This window comes from Chelonia mydas, chromosome 12 (genome assembly GCF_015237465.2).
Source record: "Chelonia mydas isolate rCheMyd1 chromosome 12, rCheMyd1.pri.v2, whole genome shotgun sequence".
Taxonomy (NCBI): domain Eukaryota; kingdom Metazoa; phylum Chordata; order Testudines; family Cheloniidae; genus Chelonia; species Chelonia mydas.
This window is the reverse complement of record NC_051252.2, coordinates 29,396,918-29,412,878: the sequence shown is the minus strand read 5'-3', so window position 1 is coordinate 29,412,878 and position 15,961 is coordinate 29,396,918. Positions and strand designations below refer to the sequence as shown.

The 15,961-nt window shown below is 39.8% G+C and overlaps 1 protein-coding gene across 2 annotated transcripts in view; it reads left to right on the top strand.

Moving 5' to 3' along the window:
• The window catches only part of ADAMTS18 (ADAM metallopeptidase with thrombospondin type 1 motif 18), a 95,415-nt gene that overhangs the window by 56,243 nt on the left and 23,211 nt on the right, over positions 1–15,961 (top strand). For both annotated transcript variants that reach the window (XM_043526396.1, XM_043526395.1), the window contains 4 exons: positions 730–902; positions 4,022–4,152; positions 4,284–4,407; positions 6,155–6,399. In XM_043526396.1, the coding sequence (XP_043382331.1) occupies positions 730–902; positions 4,022–4,152; positions 4,284–4,407; positions 6,155–6,399 (673 nt within the window). The remainder of the gene's footprint in view (positions 1–729; positions 903–4,021; positions 4,153–4,283; positions 4,408–6,154; positions 6,400–15,961) is intronic.

Sequence of the window (15,961 nt, the reverse complement as noted above, 5' to 3'; positions counted from 1 at the left end):
AGTGCACAATTAAAGTCCATTGAAGTCAGTGTGCCTTAAACATGTGTGTAAAGTTAAACATGTGCATAAATGCTTTCCTACATCAAAACAACTGTGCACAATCCCTTGTTCTCCTGTAAGAGTTGAGCTGCTGGGTAACTATGTAAAGGCACATTTCTACATATCGTAGTTTTAACAATATCAGAATGCAATTGTTCATTCAATGTATGTTTGATTAGTTTTACGTTATCTGTTACATTTTCCTTTATTAAGCACTATTATGGTAAATAATTATTGTTGCATACATGAGAATTCCTGGATCACGGTAGACTGAAAACTGGCATATAGCAAGTCAGTACATTGATACTATTTACTTCCACAGGTCAATAATTCTGAGATCTGTAATTGTGTTGACCAATCAGATCATACATGCAAATAAAAATATCCTGACTGGCAAGACTTTAATTCAATGAAAACATTATTCACTTCTAGATGGGCACATGGTTAAATTGATATATAATGATCCAAGCAGATAGCGTTTGTTGACTACTTTGCTTGGTTTTGGTGATGATTAAAATTCATTGTCTCTTGAGAGAAATAATGACCTTTTGGGGCAATAAGTCATGATATTTAGCTCAACAGAAGTCAATAGAATGATGCTTCTTAATGAACTGTCATTGAATGTATTTAACAGGTGTCAATCATATCCACTTTTGGTTTTGCAAAATATTTTTTTTTGTTTCTTTGCAGGCCACAGTATGGTGGCAAGTTTTGTCAGGGCTCCAGTCGTATTTATCAGCTTTGCAATATTCAGCCATGTCCACCCAGTAGTCTGGATTTCCGTGCCCAGCAGTGTGCGGAATTTAACAGCAAGCCTTTCCGTGGGTGGTACTACAGTTGGAAGCCCTATACTAAAGTTGAAGGTAATTTGGCCATGGTTCTGATTGACAAAATAATTTGCATGAGGCAGGCTACCTCGTTATAATTCACTGATATACTCTGGGCCAAATGCAGCACCTCTGTGAGTGTGTGGAAATCCAGGGAGACTTCTGTGGAGCTGCACATGCTTTCTAGCAGGGTTGAATTTGGTCTTTGGTGTAACATCATGTGTAAGAGCCTGCAGAGAAGTTGGCTTTGATTGTGAATTTAGATCTCTATCCTCTGTTCCCTGACCATGCTCTCCCTCACTTTTGTTTTATATTACTTTTTTTTGTTGTTAAAACAAAACAAAAATAAAAAACAAAAGGAAACCCAAACAACAAACCACCTTTTCCCACGAATTTCTCTATATGGGAACCACCAACTCCTACAATAACATGCCAGAATCTTAATTCATTTGGAATGTTCTCAGATTTCTAAATGTAACAGTAAATCAACCCTTTCGAGTTTCCTACTGTTATATTCTCCTGAGAATTGTTGCTGGGCTTTATAAGACTCATGACTCAGTAAATATTCCTTCTCTGTTGCTCAAGTTTAAGTTTATTTTTCCTGCATACGCCTCAATTTTGTAAACATCCAGTATCATTATTAGGATTTTATTGGATAGTTAATAGCTACAAATACTTCCCCGCAGTTTCAAAGCACAGTGAATATTTGTGATTGCTATTTCTTAAATGAAAGTGGTGGGTATAGGTCATATTGTGGCTGCTTTGTCTACAATTCACAGAAGTTGCCTTCAAATACCTTGAGAGGGCATACTTTTATATACATATATATTTTTAAATATGCTTTTATTTGTGGTCTGTTTAAATATTCTTTAGAGGATAGTCAACATTAGCTGGGAACACAATGATTTAAGCCATCTTTATTTATACAGACATGTTATAAGTACTTTGATTACTGTTTAGAAGCCTGCATTCTGATATAACCATTGTGGCTGGGAGGAATGTGTAAAACTAAAGAGGAGTGATCTAGTTGGAGTGGGTTTCAGAACTAGGTGGCAATGTCTATTGCATTAAATCCTTCATATGATGTATCTTGTTCAATATTTACGATCATTGTGACACATTTATTTTAAACAGATGGGACAAGATTTTCAAAAATAGGAGCCTACTTTTAGGTATTAACGGAAAAAATTTCAAAAGCGCCAGAGGGATTTAGGAGCACAAGTACTGTTGAAAGTAAATAGGACTTACACACCTAAAGCCCTATTTGTGCTTTTCAAAATCTCCCCTGAAGTCTGTATTTAGATTTAAGGAGGTGGGCTGATTTTCAGAACTGCTGAACAGCTTTTACTTTCTATGGAAACTTCTGGGTACTGAAAATTAGAAGACCTGGGGTATATCTGCACTGCAAAAAACCACCCACCTCAGTAAGTCTCAGAGCCTGGGTCTACAGATTCGGGGTCACATTACAGCGCTAAAAATAGCAGTGCAGGTGTTCCTGCTCGGGCTGGAGTTAAGCTCTGAGACACAGCTCCACCACACACCTCTGGGTTTCAGAGCCCAAGCTCTAGCCCGAGCAGGGATATCTAACACTCTATTTTTAACACCGTAGCATGAGCCCGTGAGCCTGAGTCTGGAGACCAGGGATCTGAGACTCACTGACGCGGGTGTTTTTTTTGCAGTATAGACATACCCGTAGTTAGAAGCCTAAATATAGATTTAGCTGTCTAACTTTAGCCTCCTGTTTTTTGAAATCTTGACCATAGTGCTTAATATTGATAGCAAGTGACTCAATAATATTGTCCAGTCTATGAAAAGCAATCATTACAATACAATTATTGAATTTTCCAATATTTAACCAGTCAGTTCCCTTGTAGGCATAATGCATGATCTGTGTATAAGAAGGACTCGATTGGCAGCTAACTGTGCGTAGGGATGACCCGAGATCAAATGGCACCCCAAGCGAGGAGTGTCTTTGGTGCCCCTCCCCCCATTTATTAAATTTTTGAATACCTTATTTTTTATTGCATTTGTAGCCCATTTCACAACTTTGATGCACAACTTTCATGCATGATTTATCCCTGCCAGAGCCTGGAAGATGATAGCTTTACCCATTGTTTTCCAAGGGTGTGCTGGGGTATCCTCATCATCCATTGTCTTCTTAGTGGTGACCGTTCTCCTGGAATTCAAGCATTACAGGTGTATAATAAACATTCCATGAACCCTAACATGAGTTAGATCAATACAGTCATGCAGGAAATTCTAATAACCCACCATAGTTATACAATAACTTTTCCTGACTGACCACGTCACATGCAGAGTTGATAAAATTAGTACATAGCAGTATTCTTAGATTATTACAGAGCAGCTCGACCTCTGTCACAGTAGTACTTTGTACCCCATTGTGTATCTAAGAACATAAGAACGGCCACACTGGGTCAGACCAATGGTCCATCTAGCCCAGGATTCTGTCTTCCGACAGCGGCCAATGCCAGATGCTTCAGAGGGAATGAACAGAAGAAGCAATCATTGAGTGATCCATCCCTGGTCGTCCAGTCCCAGCTTTTGGCAGTCAGAGGCTAGGCATACCCAGAGCATGGGATTGCATCTCTGACCATCTTGGCTAATAGCCCTCCATGGCCCTATCCTCCAGGAACTTATCTAATTCTTTTTTGAACCCTGTTATCAGTTTGCAGTGAGTTCCACAGGTTGACTGTGCATTGTGTGAAGAACTACTTTCTTTTGTTTGTTTTAAACCTTCTGCCTGTTAATTTCATTGGGTGACCCCTGGTTCTTGTGTTATGTGATAGAGTACATAACACTTCCTTATTCTCTTTCTCTGCACCATTCATGATTCTGCCATATCCCCCCTTAGTCGCCTCTTTTCCAAGCTGAAAAGTCCCAGTCTTTTTAATCTCTCCTTATATGGAGAAGCCGTTCCATACTCTTAATCATTTTTGTTCCTCTTCTCTGCACCTTTTCCAATTCTAATATAATCTTTTTTGAGATGGGGCGACCAGAACTGCATGCAGTATTCAAGGTGAGGGTGTACCATGGATTTATATAGTGGCATTATGATATTTAATGTCTTATTATCTATCCCTTTCCCAATGACTGTCTATCCCTTTCCTAATCTACTTGTCTCTTCATGTTTTCAGAGGAAGATAGATGTAAATTGTACTGCACAGCTGAAGACTTTGATTTTTTCTTTGCAATGTCCAGCAAAGTGAAAGATGGAACCTTATGCTCCCAGAACAAACATGATGTTTGCATTGATGGAATTTGTGAAGTAAGATAAACTGAAGTTTCTTTCAGTAACAATGTCATTTTTAAGTGAACAATTTACTCCATAATAGAAAATGCAGCTGTTACTGAAAGTCCCTTGTGTCTGAGTCCTTCACTTCTGCCTTTTGCTTTCAGCAAGTAGGGTGTGACCGTGGACTTGGTTCAAAAGCTGCTTTGGATGCCTGTGGAGTTTGTAAAGGAGATAATTCAACGTGCAAGTTCTTTAAAGGCCAGTACTTGATCCAGCACAAAGCTAATGGTAAGGAAAGCTGTTCCACATGATCATCAGCTCATGGCTCTGCTGGATCTCCATGTAGCATATATGGCTCTTTGCTCATTAGGGCAATGGCTCAAAGTCCAGATGTAAACTGAAATTCACAGGGAGAGTGAGTAAGAGTTCATATCTCCACTGTTCCTAGGCTACAAGAAAACCATAAGTCTTCCTTAGTTAAATTGCAATTATTTTATTGTTACTTAAGCCACTTTCCACACTCACCTGTTTGTTTTTCTTTAATGACAAAAAAGGGTTTAAAGCAGTGGTGAGCAACCTGTGGCCTGTCAGGGTAATCTGCTGGCGGGCCGCGAGACAGTGTTTACATTGACTATCCGCAGGCATGGCCACCTGCAGCTCCCAGTGGCCACGGTTCACTGTTCCTGGCCAATGGAAGCTGCGGGAAGCAGCAGCCAGCATGTCCCTGCGGCCCGCGCCGCTTCCCGCAGCTCCCATTGGTAGGGAATGGGGACCTCCGGCCACTGGGTGCTGCGGGTGGCCGTGCCTGCGGACAGTCAGTGTTAACAAACTGTCTTGTGGCGCGCCAGTGGTTTACACTGACGGGCCAAGTGTGGCCCACGGGCCACAGGTTGCCCACCACTGGTTTAAAGGGTGGAGGGTTCAAGGTCGCAGGTGAGTGAAAAATATCTGAACTATTTTGTCTTGAATGAGATTGTGGAAGATATGAAAAGTTGTTCACAGACTAATGACAAACATGCAGGTGCTTCTTGTTCTATTTAGAACCAGAAACAATTTATGTATATTTTGTGATGTACCTTGATTGGAACCTTTCAACTGGGTTCTGTGGATGGGCCAGTATTTAGCGTGCAAGTCTGGGACTCAGGAAAGTCATCTTCAGTTGAGAGAGGAGGGATGGACCAGTGGTTAAGATCCTAGTGGAGGGATTGGGAAACCCAGGTTGAATTCTTTGCTCCCCCACAGACTTCTTATGTGACTTTGGGCAAGTCACTTAGTCTCCTTTAGTTTTGCCATGTGTGAAATGGGGATAATAGCACTTCCCTAGCTCACAGGCATGTTCTGAGGCTAAATACATTAAAATTGTGAGGTGGTCAGATTCTGTGGTAATGGGACCAGATGTCGAGATATAGCATTACAATGTTATATTGGGAAATCAAGTGGCCTGTGCAATTACAGAAGCAATAAACCACTGGGAGTTTATAGTCCAAGTGATTTGTAGTGTGTGACCAGGTTGCAGAATGGGTGAAATTTTGGGTGAGGGCCAGCATAAATCCTTACTGTATGCATAGGTAAAACACAAATTCATTCCAATGGAAATGGCCTGTATATAAGGCAGATCCCCAATAACTGGAAGATCTAGTTCTGTATAGGACCTTGCGCACACACTCTGCATTTTGTTGCATTTCACCCCAAAAGTGTATCGGTCCTTTTAGATTATAGGCATTACAGAGAAAATGTGGTAAAACAACTGAAACAGATTGATTGTTCCTGATATGTATTAAAAAAGAATTTGATTTTCTTGTCTTCAGTCAAGAAGAAAAAAATAATAGAATTCCAGGGACTGATTCACCCACTAAATTGCTCTAATTACAAGCTGGTGTAGAACCTTTAAAATCAATGTTGTTACACTATCATAAATCTAAAGCAACAATTTGATGGATCAGAACCACTGTCTATATAGTCCCTGGTTTACTCAAAATAGGGAACTTTATTTTATTACAATTGGGAAAAATATTGCTTAATTCTTTCATTGTAGACTATTATCCAGTGGTCACCATTCCAGCAGGAGCACGTAGTATTGAAATCCAGGAATTGCACATCTCCACCAGCTATCTTGCAGTGCGCAACCTGAATAAGAAGTATTATCTAACAGGGGACTGGACAATTGACTGGCCAGGAAAGTTCTCCTTTGCTGGGACAATTTTTGATTATCAACGCTCTTTTAATCATCCAGAGAGTCTATATGCAGCAGGGCCAACTAATGAGACACTAGTCTTTGAAGTAAGCTTTCTTCTGTTTATTCTATCATTGATGTCTATTACAGAATTAGCAACGACAGCTTTAGCTCAGTGCTGTAGCTCTCACACAGATTAAAGAATAGCATTGAGTCATGGTACTATTCAGACTTAATTGTATAGTCATGCTAGACTGAAAGGCCTTTCACCAGTTTGTTGAGGTCTGGGATTTAGTAAACTGTCACAAGGCTAGTGAAAAGGAAAATGTGTAAAACAAACTACACGGCGTTATTTCTCAGTTGCCACACAATTGTAATGGAGATTATAGTCTCATTCAATAAATGTTATACAATACAATTCAGTGACGTGCAAACTAAATACCAAACAGCATGGTAAAGCGTAAGAGCCACATTTTCAAATATTTCCTCTGAAGCTATATGCACATACAGGCTTTTGTGCATGAGGATTAGGTCATTGATTGTCTAAACACTACTCGTGGATGCCTAGGCAATTTCCATTCGTGCAGTTTTGTAGCTAACGCCAAGTGTGGGGGGGGGGGAGAGATTTTTCACAATCAAGGCACTACCGCCTGGTCTGTCTGCCACGTGTTCTGAGTCAGAGATCAGTACAGCAGAAAGTGAACTTAGTGCTCAGATCATTTTTGGTTTGGTTTCGTTTTAGAATTGCAGCACTTTTGCTCTGGGTAAGGAAAATCCTTTCCCTACCCAGTTGCTTTACCAGACTTTCCTTTAATGTGTCCCAGAACACTTGATGGTCAACTGCTAGTTGATGATAATTACAGAGGCCCTAGCTACATTATTTTACTTCTTTCCCTGGAAATCTCTGACAAGTCTCTGGAACCTCTAGCTTGTCCATTTGGCATGTTTTGACTCATCCTTCACTGTCAGAGTGGGGAAGCAGCTTTTCCCTTAGGGAATTCAACTCTTTCCCACCCCGTGCACTAGTGCTCAGATTAGATCACTACCAAATACATTATTTTGCCTTCAGTGCACATGTGGAGGATGACGTTCAGTGTTGTACATCTTTCTCTGAGGCAGCCGTGTCTGGTCCTACACCCCATTACATTCAAAATACTTGTAATATGAAAAAAAGTGGTATCCTGCTGAAACTTAGCCGCGATGATTAAGAAGCCCAGAGCTTCACATCTCACCTCTCCTTCATTTCTTTGTGCAGGAAAATGAAGCCACAATAAGGTCTCTTTATACCACAGTGTGAAATTTCTGCTTTCTTGGCTTCTTTCAGTATTAGCCAGACCTTTACATTTATTTAGTATAGTTTTTATCTGGAATATTTAATAGTTGAGTTAAGTCTTACTTAGTCTTTAAGGCTCTAATTCAGGGAAATATTTAAGTCTGTACTTAATTTGGTCCTTAAATCCCATCGAAACCAATGGGATTTAAGCCCATGCTTGAGTGCTTTGCTTTGGGAGGGATTGCTGAAAGGGGCCAAAAGAATTTTCTTGTATTACAGTATATCTTGATATTTTCTGCTTTTTAAAAGCTACTAATTTCTTTCATTCTCTGTATATTTATCCATTGACATGAACATTTTAGCCTTAGGAGTGAAACATTTCAGACGCGAAGCCCAGTCTGTGCAGTCATGTCCAAAATAGCTTTATACCAAAGCTCCAAGTATACGTACAAATACTAAGAAATATTACACTGAAATCTGGGGAATCTAATTTATCATAATGCAGTGTAATTTGAGCTATATTATAATCTTGCAACTGAAGTATGAATAGTAAATTGCCATAGAAAGTGACTTGTTTTGTTGCAGATTATGCAAATACTCTGCAAAAATATTTTTTAAAAATCTGGTTTTAATGCCAGATAACTCGTCTATTTTCATCCTATCAAATTATGCTGAAGAGCTTTGCTTAGGTTTAACATTTAACTTCAGGCTATTGCTCCTATGAGAGCTTATTTAAACTTCCCATGTATTTTTATTGAAATACCTACACTACTAGCATTGGCAACCAGGGATTTTAATGACTAAAAAAGTTACAGTGCATGTAGGACTAGGTATTCCAAAAATATATAATCTATGGACTGTTGTTAATATATATATATATATATATATTTACCATCTATAATTTAAGTGACATTCAATGGACTTTATTCTTAAGCAATGCGAAGCATGTTGCTTTCAAAGAGGTACACTATTTTGGCTCCATCAATTACTCTAAGCTATGAAAAAGCCAATCCAAAATATAAACAAACACAAATCCATTCTTAGAAACCAGGCATGCGCCTAAAACGTAACATGACAATTTACTATTTCAGTACAAACGATGAAGCAGATCCTGCTTCAACGATACAGACCTAAGATAGGCAGACAGCATATCACAAGGGGTATTTGAACATGCCCCGTTTCAGGGAAGCATGCACAGCTAGCTTGGGGGCCCAATCCTGCCAACATTTTTCTCACAAAGGTAGTTTTTATTTCCATGAAATAAGCATTTGTAGGATCAGGCCCCTATATAGTGACAACTTTTTGTCTAAAAAATTGGGTCTGCTTTTTAAAATGTATATGAGATTTTATATACAGTGTTGTTGTAGCCACGTCGGTCCCAGAATATTAGCGAGACAAGGTGGGTAAGGTAATTTCTTTTATTGGACCAACTTCTGTTGGTGAGAGAAGCCAACTTTCAAGAGACACAAAGTTCTTCCTCAGATCTGGGAAAGGTACTCAGACCTTTCCCAGACCTGAAGAAGAGTTCTGTGTAGCTCAAAAGCTGGTCTCTCTCACCAACAGAAGTTGGTCCAATAAAAGGTATTACCTCCCTCACCTTGTCTCTATGATGCTTTATTATTGTCAGTATTCTTCCAAGACCCAAGAGCAATTCAATTACTAGTTTCTGGAGAAGATTTCTATAGGAGGGTACAATGGGTGTCCTTGTAAAAACCCACAGTGCATGCATTACTGGCATTTGCATGTGTAAATTGAGTAAATGCATGCACATATAAAGGAGTGAGGTTCCTACATCTGCCAATGCAAGGTTTTGTGAGTGCACTGGTTGCATCGTCCAGTATGATCCTTTGCATGGTAGATTCACATTGCTTGAGTTTACTTATCTGTGCATTCCAGCACTCTCCAAAATGTCTATGAGATCCAGTTTGTACAGTATGACGCATGTTTTAAGAGGTGGGAAGGTGATTTAAGCAAGATGAATTCATTTTACATTTTTTGTTTGCTGACAGTTTTTAAGGTCCCTGGATTGTTTCTCTGTCACATGCATACCTTATTTCCCCTTTACTTTCAGGAGATAAAGTATTAAAAATCACTGAAGGCCACATTAATGAATTACCACATTCTCTCAGTAAGGGGCATCACACACTTGCACAATTTGGCCCATAGTTCTCCCTCTTCCTCCAAACGGGAAGTATCTGGGATCAGCCCTTTATCCCATTACCTTAACCAGTGCCTGCTTGGCTGTGCTGGCTGCAGCCCTGTGGGGCCAGATAAAAGTTCCATCCACTCGTTGCCCCTGCCTCCTCACTCCCAGCCAATCTGTCTCCTTCTAAGGAGTAGAAGAAATGTGGATGCTGCTCTCCCCTTTCCTTATGACGTGCAAGGAAGCAAGTGGGACCTTATGCCTCCTTACTTCCCTTCCTGGATACACTAAAAAGTGACAATCTTGCCCTAAGATTCCACTAAATAGTTCATGAAAAATGCACCTAGGGGATTTTGGTTTTCCACCCCGTCAGAGCTCAGCTGAGCACCTCATTTAATCTAAAACTTGACAGTATTCATGAAAATACTATTCAAAAATTGGTGAAAGGCAAGAAAAGCATGATGCAGCACTTTTCATATTTACATTGGAATATTACAAATATATATATAATTACGGGAACCAGTTATACCAAGGAAGGCAAACAGGAGTGAATCTATAATTTAGCTGGGTTGCGGGGGGAAAAATATGAACTTCCATGGCCAACTATTTTTTGGTGGAAGAGAATAAAATTGTGATGAGAACGAGGAATGAAATGTGTGAGGGCAGTGGTGTTTCATTACACGCTTTGTTAAAAGTGCAAAAGCTCAATGAGATTTCAAAATCCACCAGAGCTTTTCCAGATAGGGCAGTGAGTGGAATCTCAGGTGATAAAGTGCAGCAGTTACTCTGTATGCCAGTGCTTCTTGGAATCAGTGGAAAGTCCTGAAGTTACAGCTTACAGTTAGTAATATTTATAGTTTGCTGATTTGGGTTTACAGAAGCCAATGAAAACTGAAACAACAAAAGCCGAGATTCACTGTGGATTCACAAACTAGCTCCCCAAATGGCCAGATTTTGGCTGGATGAAAAAATAGACAAAGCTTTGTGGTGGTAGAAATGTGATAGTTAAATGATAATCTGGGATCAGGAATGAATACTAGGCTTTTAACATATGGTTTTGGTAAAGCAATTGTGTCATCTTAAGTAGAGACATACTAGAATTTTTTTAAATGAAGTTCAGTGCTTGACGCTATTACAATTGTTTGAGATTCAGGCATAGGTAATTTAAGGTCACCTGGTTTCAATTTAAAGAAGTTGTCAGCATTTTTCAAAGAATTTAGCAAGAGATTTAGCTCAAGAAAGAACTTATTGTGGGTTCAACACTCCATTTGCCTAGCCTTACAAATCAGGCCTGACAATGGTGGGAAGTAAGCATTGAAAATATGTTCTCCATATTAGGTTAGCATCAGTAAGCAGAATAGCAAGGAGAACTTGGTCATCAAAAATTATGCAGATTTCCAAAGGAGCTTGCAATGGTCACTGACTTCCAGTGGCTCAAAATACTCAGTCACTTCCCACCATTGGCTAGAATTGTGGGTAAGGGTTTAAACTAAATGCCACTATTTAGTTTAAATTTATCATAGATGTGAGAGAGAATAAAGTAGCTTGATCATGGATTGATAAATTGATTGGAATTCAAGATAATGTAATAACACATTTGCCTATTTATCAGTGAAATGTGCTACCATATCACCTGCTTTATATCCATATGTGAAAGCACAGTGACTTTCTCAGGATGATGTGACATAAAATAATTGGGAACATTAAAGTCTTCAGCAAACATACCTGAAATATTGAATCAAGGAAAAATGAAAACTCTGTGAAAGAAGATGGGTTTATCTCAACAGCAATAACTAACAGATGGATGGGATGTTTTACAAAGAGGCGAACATTCACAGGAAGAGAAGGTGAATGTAGCTTCAAAGCAGGAAAAGATGTCTAATTAAAATCAATAAATCACTTCCTCTTTGTTGAATGGGGGAAAGGGAAAGGAAGCCAGGTGGAACGACTTTACTGATTATCTAACTGCCACTAGGAGACAGCCAGGTTGCAGTTGTAAAGCGTTACAGTTGTTGTTAGCGACCAGATGATAAATTTGTATTGATTTCTCCTAAAGAGAAAGTGAGTTGAAGAGAGCAGAGATGTGCTTATAAGATACAGATGTAGATCCTACATAAGGGATAAAAGGATCCTGCTTTAGTGAAAAGAGATTAGTTGGACAGTATCCCTTAAAATAGTGCATTTAGCATGTGAACAGTAAAAAGAAGGAGACACAATAACAAAAGAGGATAAATCTGAAACAGCTGCAAGTAGGAATGAAATCATACAGGACTTTCCAAGGATACCTCTTGTTTATTTTTAAATGACCTTAGAGGAATTGGCTGAAGAGTCCTGATTTCTCATAAGCTAATTGTAAGATATTATGATGCCTTCTAGAAATTTTTAAAAGGATATAAATAAACCCGTGAGTTTCACAGCTTAAGCCAACCACCAAATGACAGGTGGAAGAAAGACTCTTCCTCTTCTGTAGTTGTCTGCTCCAGGGTTTTTGTGCTTTCCTCTGAAGCATCTGGTATTAGCCACTCTCAGAAACAGGAAACTAGATGGACCACTCTAATATGGCATTCCTGTATTCCAAATAGGCTTTTTTGGCAGCCTCCCACAGCATACAGTACATGAGATTCTGGTCTCATTTACACCAATGAAAACAGAGTAAATTCTGTTGAAATCAGTGCAATAACTCAAGATTTATGGAGATGTAAATGAAATAAGAATCTGGCTCAGTATGTTGAAAATGAACAGGAAGTACAATTTTTTTTGTGTAACTAAGCTGCCAAAGAAATGTATTTGATTTGTAACCTACTAGGAATGCCAGTCCATTAAATGTCAGATTGGTTCATGATAGGTGAAAACTGCAGTGATCTTTCCAAGAACACTACCAGTTCAACAAGATACTAACCTCCCCCACACAGAAGCCTGCAGACTCATTGGTCTGCCATCATTGGTGATACCTCACCTATAGAAATGACCAGTCAGTGCCAGAGATGGAAGTGATCACAAAATCTGGATCCATATCTAAAACTTCTCAAAACTTGGGTGAGGTAGTAGGATTCAGAGTTTTGATTCAAGCCCATCTATGAACATTACACAGATGCAGTATGAGAAAATATAAAAAATATTTAGTGATGGTTGGTGGTTCTAAAGAGTTGACAAAATGAATGATTATTGCTATAAAGGGCAGGTAGGCAATAACTATCATGATAGCTTTTTGTGGTTCTTGTTTTAAAATATATTTATTTCTAATGATAACTTTTGTCTACCTGCCCTTCCCAGAAATATTCATTCATTTTCTCGACTAGCTAAAAGCACCATTTGTAAGTTGTCTTGTACATCATGCGCTGTCAGGCTTTTATCTTAAGTCAGTGAAACTAATAAATATATTACCAGTGGCTTAATTTATGCTTCTTACATGAAAACCCAGTTTAAAACTAAAAAGCCAGTCATGGAAAGGATGTATTGATAGGCATTTAAAAGGTTTGACTCACAAATTTAAGTATTACATGGGAAACCTGGGATAGCAATGAAAAAAGGGCCTTAAACAGAGAAGCAGATGCACAGCTGGTTTAGAAAATTTATTGTTTTAGCTTTGAAATCAAAATTAGCAGCAAAAGAAAAGGTTTATTTACTCAAGAGAATTCAATTTATCCATTGTTTTAACATTTTATGCCCTAAGCAAAAGGTGCAGTCTTCTTTCTTCAGAATAGATTTGGCAGATTCCAGCCATAGAGCCTGTGGTTTTCAGACTCAAGAAGCTGTAAATTTTATAACTCTGCGCACTGTGGTCCGAGCTGCTGAGTGTTGTGTCTGAAGTCAGGTGGTTGGTGTGTTAAAGGTAGACATTAAACAGTTCTACAGAGGACCTGGAAATGTTTAAGAAGGTTGTTTGCCAGCTGTAAATTTGGGAGCAAATGCCAGTTGGCTGAAAAGTCTCTGGAATGAATCCAGTTAAGTAGACTGAAACTGGAGGTCTTTCCAAATTTGTAGGTCTAACAACTTGGCTATATATGCAGACTTTAAATATTGGGTTATTAAGGAAGGGCTTTATAGAGAATGTTTGAAAATATGATAGAAGAGCTATGTATATGCTTGTTTCTTTGGCAAATTGAAACTTTCCTTGATGATAACTTAGATGAACATTAAACAATATGTTTAACATGAATGCCATGGAATATAAATTATATTTATGCAATTTTAAGTTGTACAATACCTGATCTGCAATATTTTAATACAGCTAGATTATTCTCCCATTACTAGGCTGAGCAGGGGTGTAAGGAGGCATTAGGTCCCTCCCTCCCCTTGCTCAGCATACCCAGCTCTTACATCCAAATCTGCTGCAGAATGCAGTCCCTGCTCTCCCAGTATCTCCTCCTAGGATCGAGTGGTTAAGGAGGGGTTCTAACTTAGGCTGCTTACTGGCCAGAGTAGCTGAGCAGGTATAAATAGGGAATTAACATCTACTCTTCCCCGGCTGCAGTAATTTATTCTCCTTTATTCACCTTCCCCAACAGCTTCTAACACCTATTTTTAAAACCATCAGCAGTCCAAGGCTGCATGTAAAAAAAATAAATAGACTCATTTGCAAAAGCAAACATTTGTAGAAATAAATAATAGGTAATTAGTATTGGTAGTGCCACTTAGCATCAGGGTCCTATTGTGCTGGGCACAATGTAATTACACCAGTGGACATGGTCTCGGACTATATATACTTCAGATTATCACTGTGTCACTGGCACCTGTCCTCTTACGGGAAGGTCAGACAAGGTATGATATTGTTACAAAAGGGGCATAAAGCCTTTATGAATCAATTTGCATGTCATATGGCAGCATTTGGTCACCTGAGCAGGGCTAATCAGAGCTATCTTTGGAGACTGCAGTAAATATAAAACATCCCTTTGTGTAAGGTCTTTGGGGCAGGGACTGTCTTCTTTATTTGTAAAACATGTAGCACAGAGGAGTCCTAGTTCATGATTAGAACGCCTATGTGCTACTGCAATAGAGTTAATAAATTATTATTATTGAATTTCTTTTGCATGCTAACAAATCCTTCACAGTAGCCTTTCAGTTTTTTTTATAGGCCAATCTGGTAGCACTGACATGTGGCCTGACATGGCCCATTGTAAGACCCTAATTTAGTTGCTTATATCTTTGCCAAACTTTAATAATTTCGGCTGAGGTTTCTGCCTCAGGATTCGGGGGAGGGGAGGTTTGTTTTCTTTTTTGGAAACTTTCAGCCGAAAGAGTTCAGCCCTTTCTGAGAGTGAGGACAGAGGAGGAGAAAATTGATGTTTTGACCATGTTAAAATTTTTTGGTGACCTTTACTTGGAAAGCTGTAGCACTCCCAGGCTTTGGGGCATTTGAAATTTGGCAGGGAGGTGGCCTTTAGGTCAGGGATTTTCCCTGTGAAAATCTGCCCAAATTTGGCCACGTTATAAACCTTTGGAAAAAAATCATAGTTTGCGATGCTCAGAAGAGACTTGCCAGAGCACCATAGCTAAATTCCCCAAAGATTCTGTCTGAACTGAGCATGCTTCAGCCCAGGCCTGAGTAGGACTTTCCCTGCAATTGTAACTCTAGGATGCTGTGTGCAGGAGATGAGCACCAGAACTGAGATCAGGATTCTCGGTGCCCCCTGCTGATGCCCAGGCAGCAGCGTGGTCAGTTGCATATTCCCAGAACACCAGACATTGGGTGCTAGTGGATATGGCATTGGCCTGCCCCTGCTGGCATGACCCTACCCCCATTGGCGTGACCTCACACACACAGTACACGAGAGGTCACACTGCCCAGGGGATGCCATTTTAAAGACCGAGCGTACCACTGGCATGGCCATGCACACATGCTGTGCATGAGAGGTCACGGTGGCAGCGATGCGGGAGCTGCACATCATACATTATGGTGTCCCCCATCTGATAACAGACAAAACCACATCCGGTTTTGTCTCAGAACCAGATGGAGGACAAACATTACAAAAGTAGGACTGTCTGGTTTAAAAACTGGCCAGCCTACCAGGCAGTGAGGAGGAGGAAATTGCCTGATTCAAATGCACAGGGGACAAGAGCCAGACCTGGGAGTGGTGGGGGAAGTAGATTGAGTTAGGGAGTCTGGGTGAGGGGAAGGGAGACTGCCACTGGAGGTTGATAAGAGTGTGAAATTGGACATAGGAGTTGGGGTGGAGAGTTGGCTTCCAGGGCAAGGAGACTGGGACTGAGAGCCAGTGGGGATGGAGAACATGGGTGAGGGCAACTGGAGGCT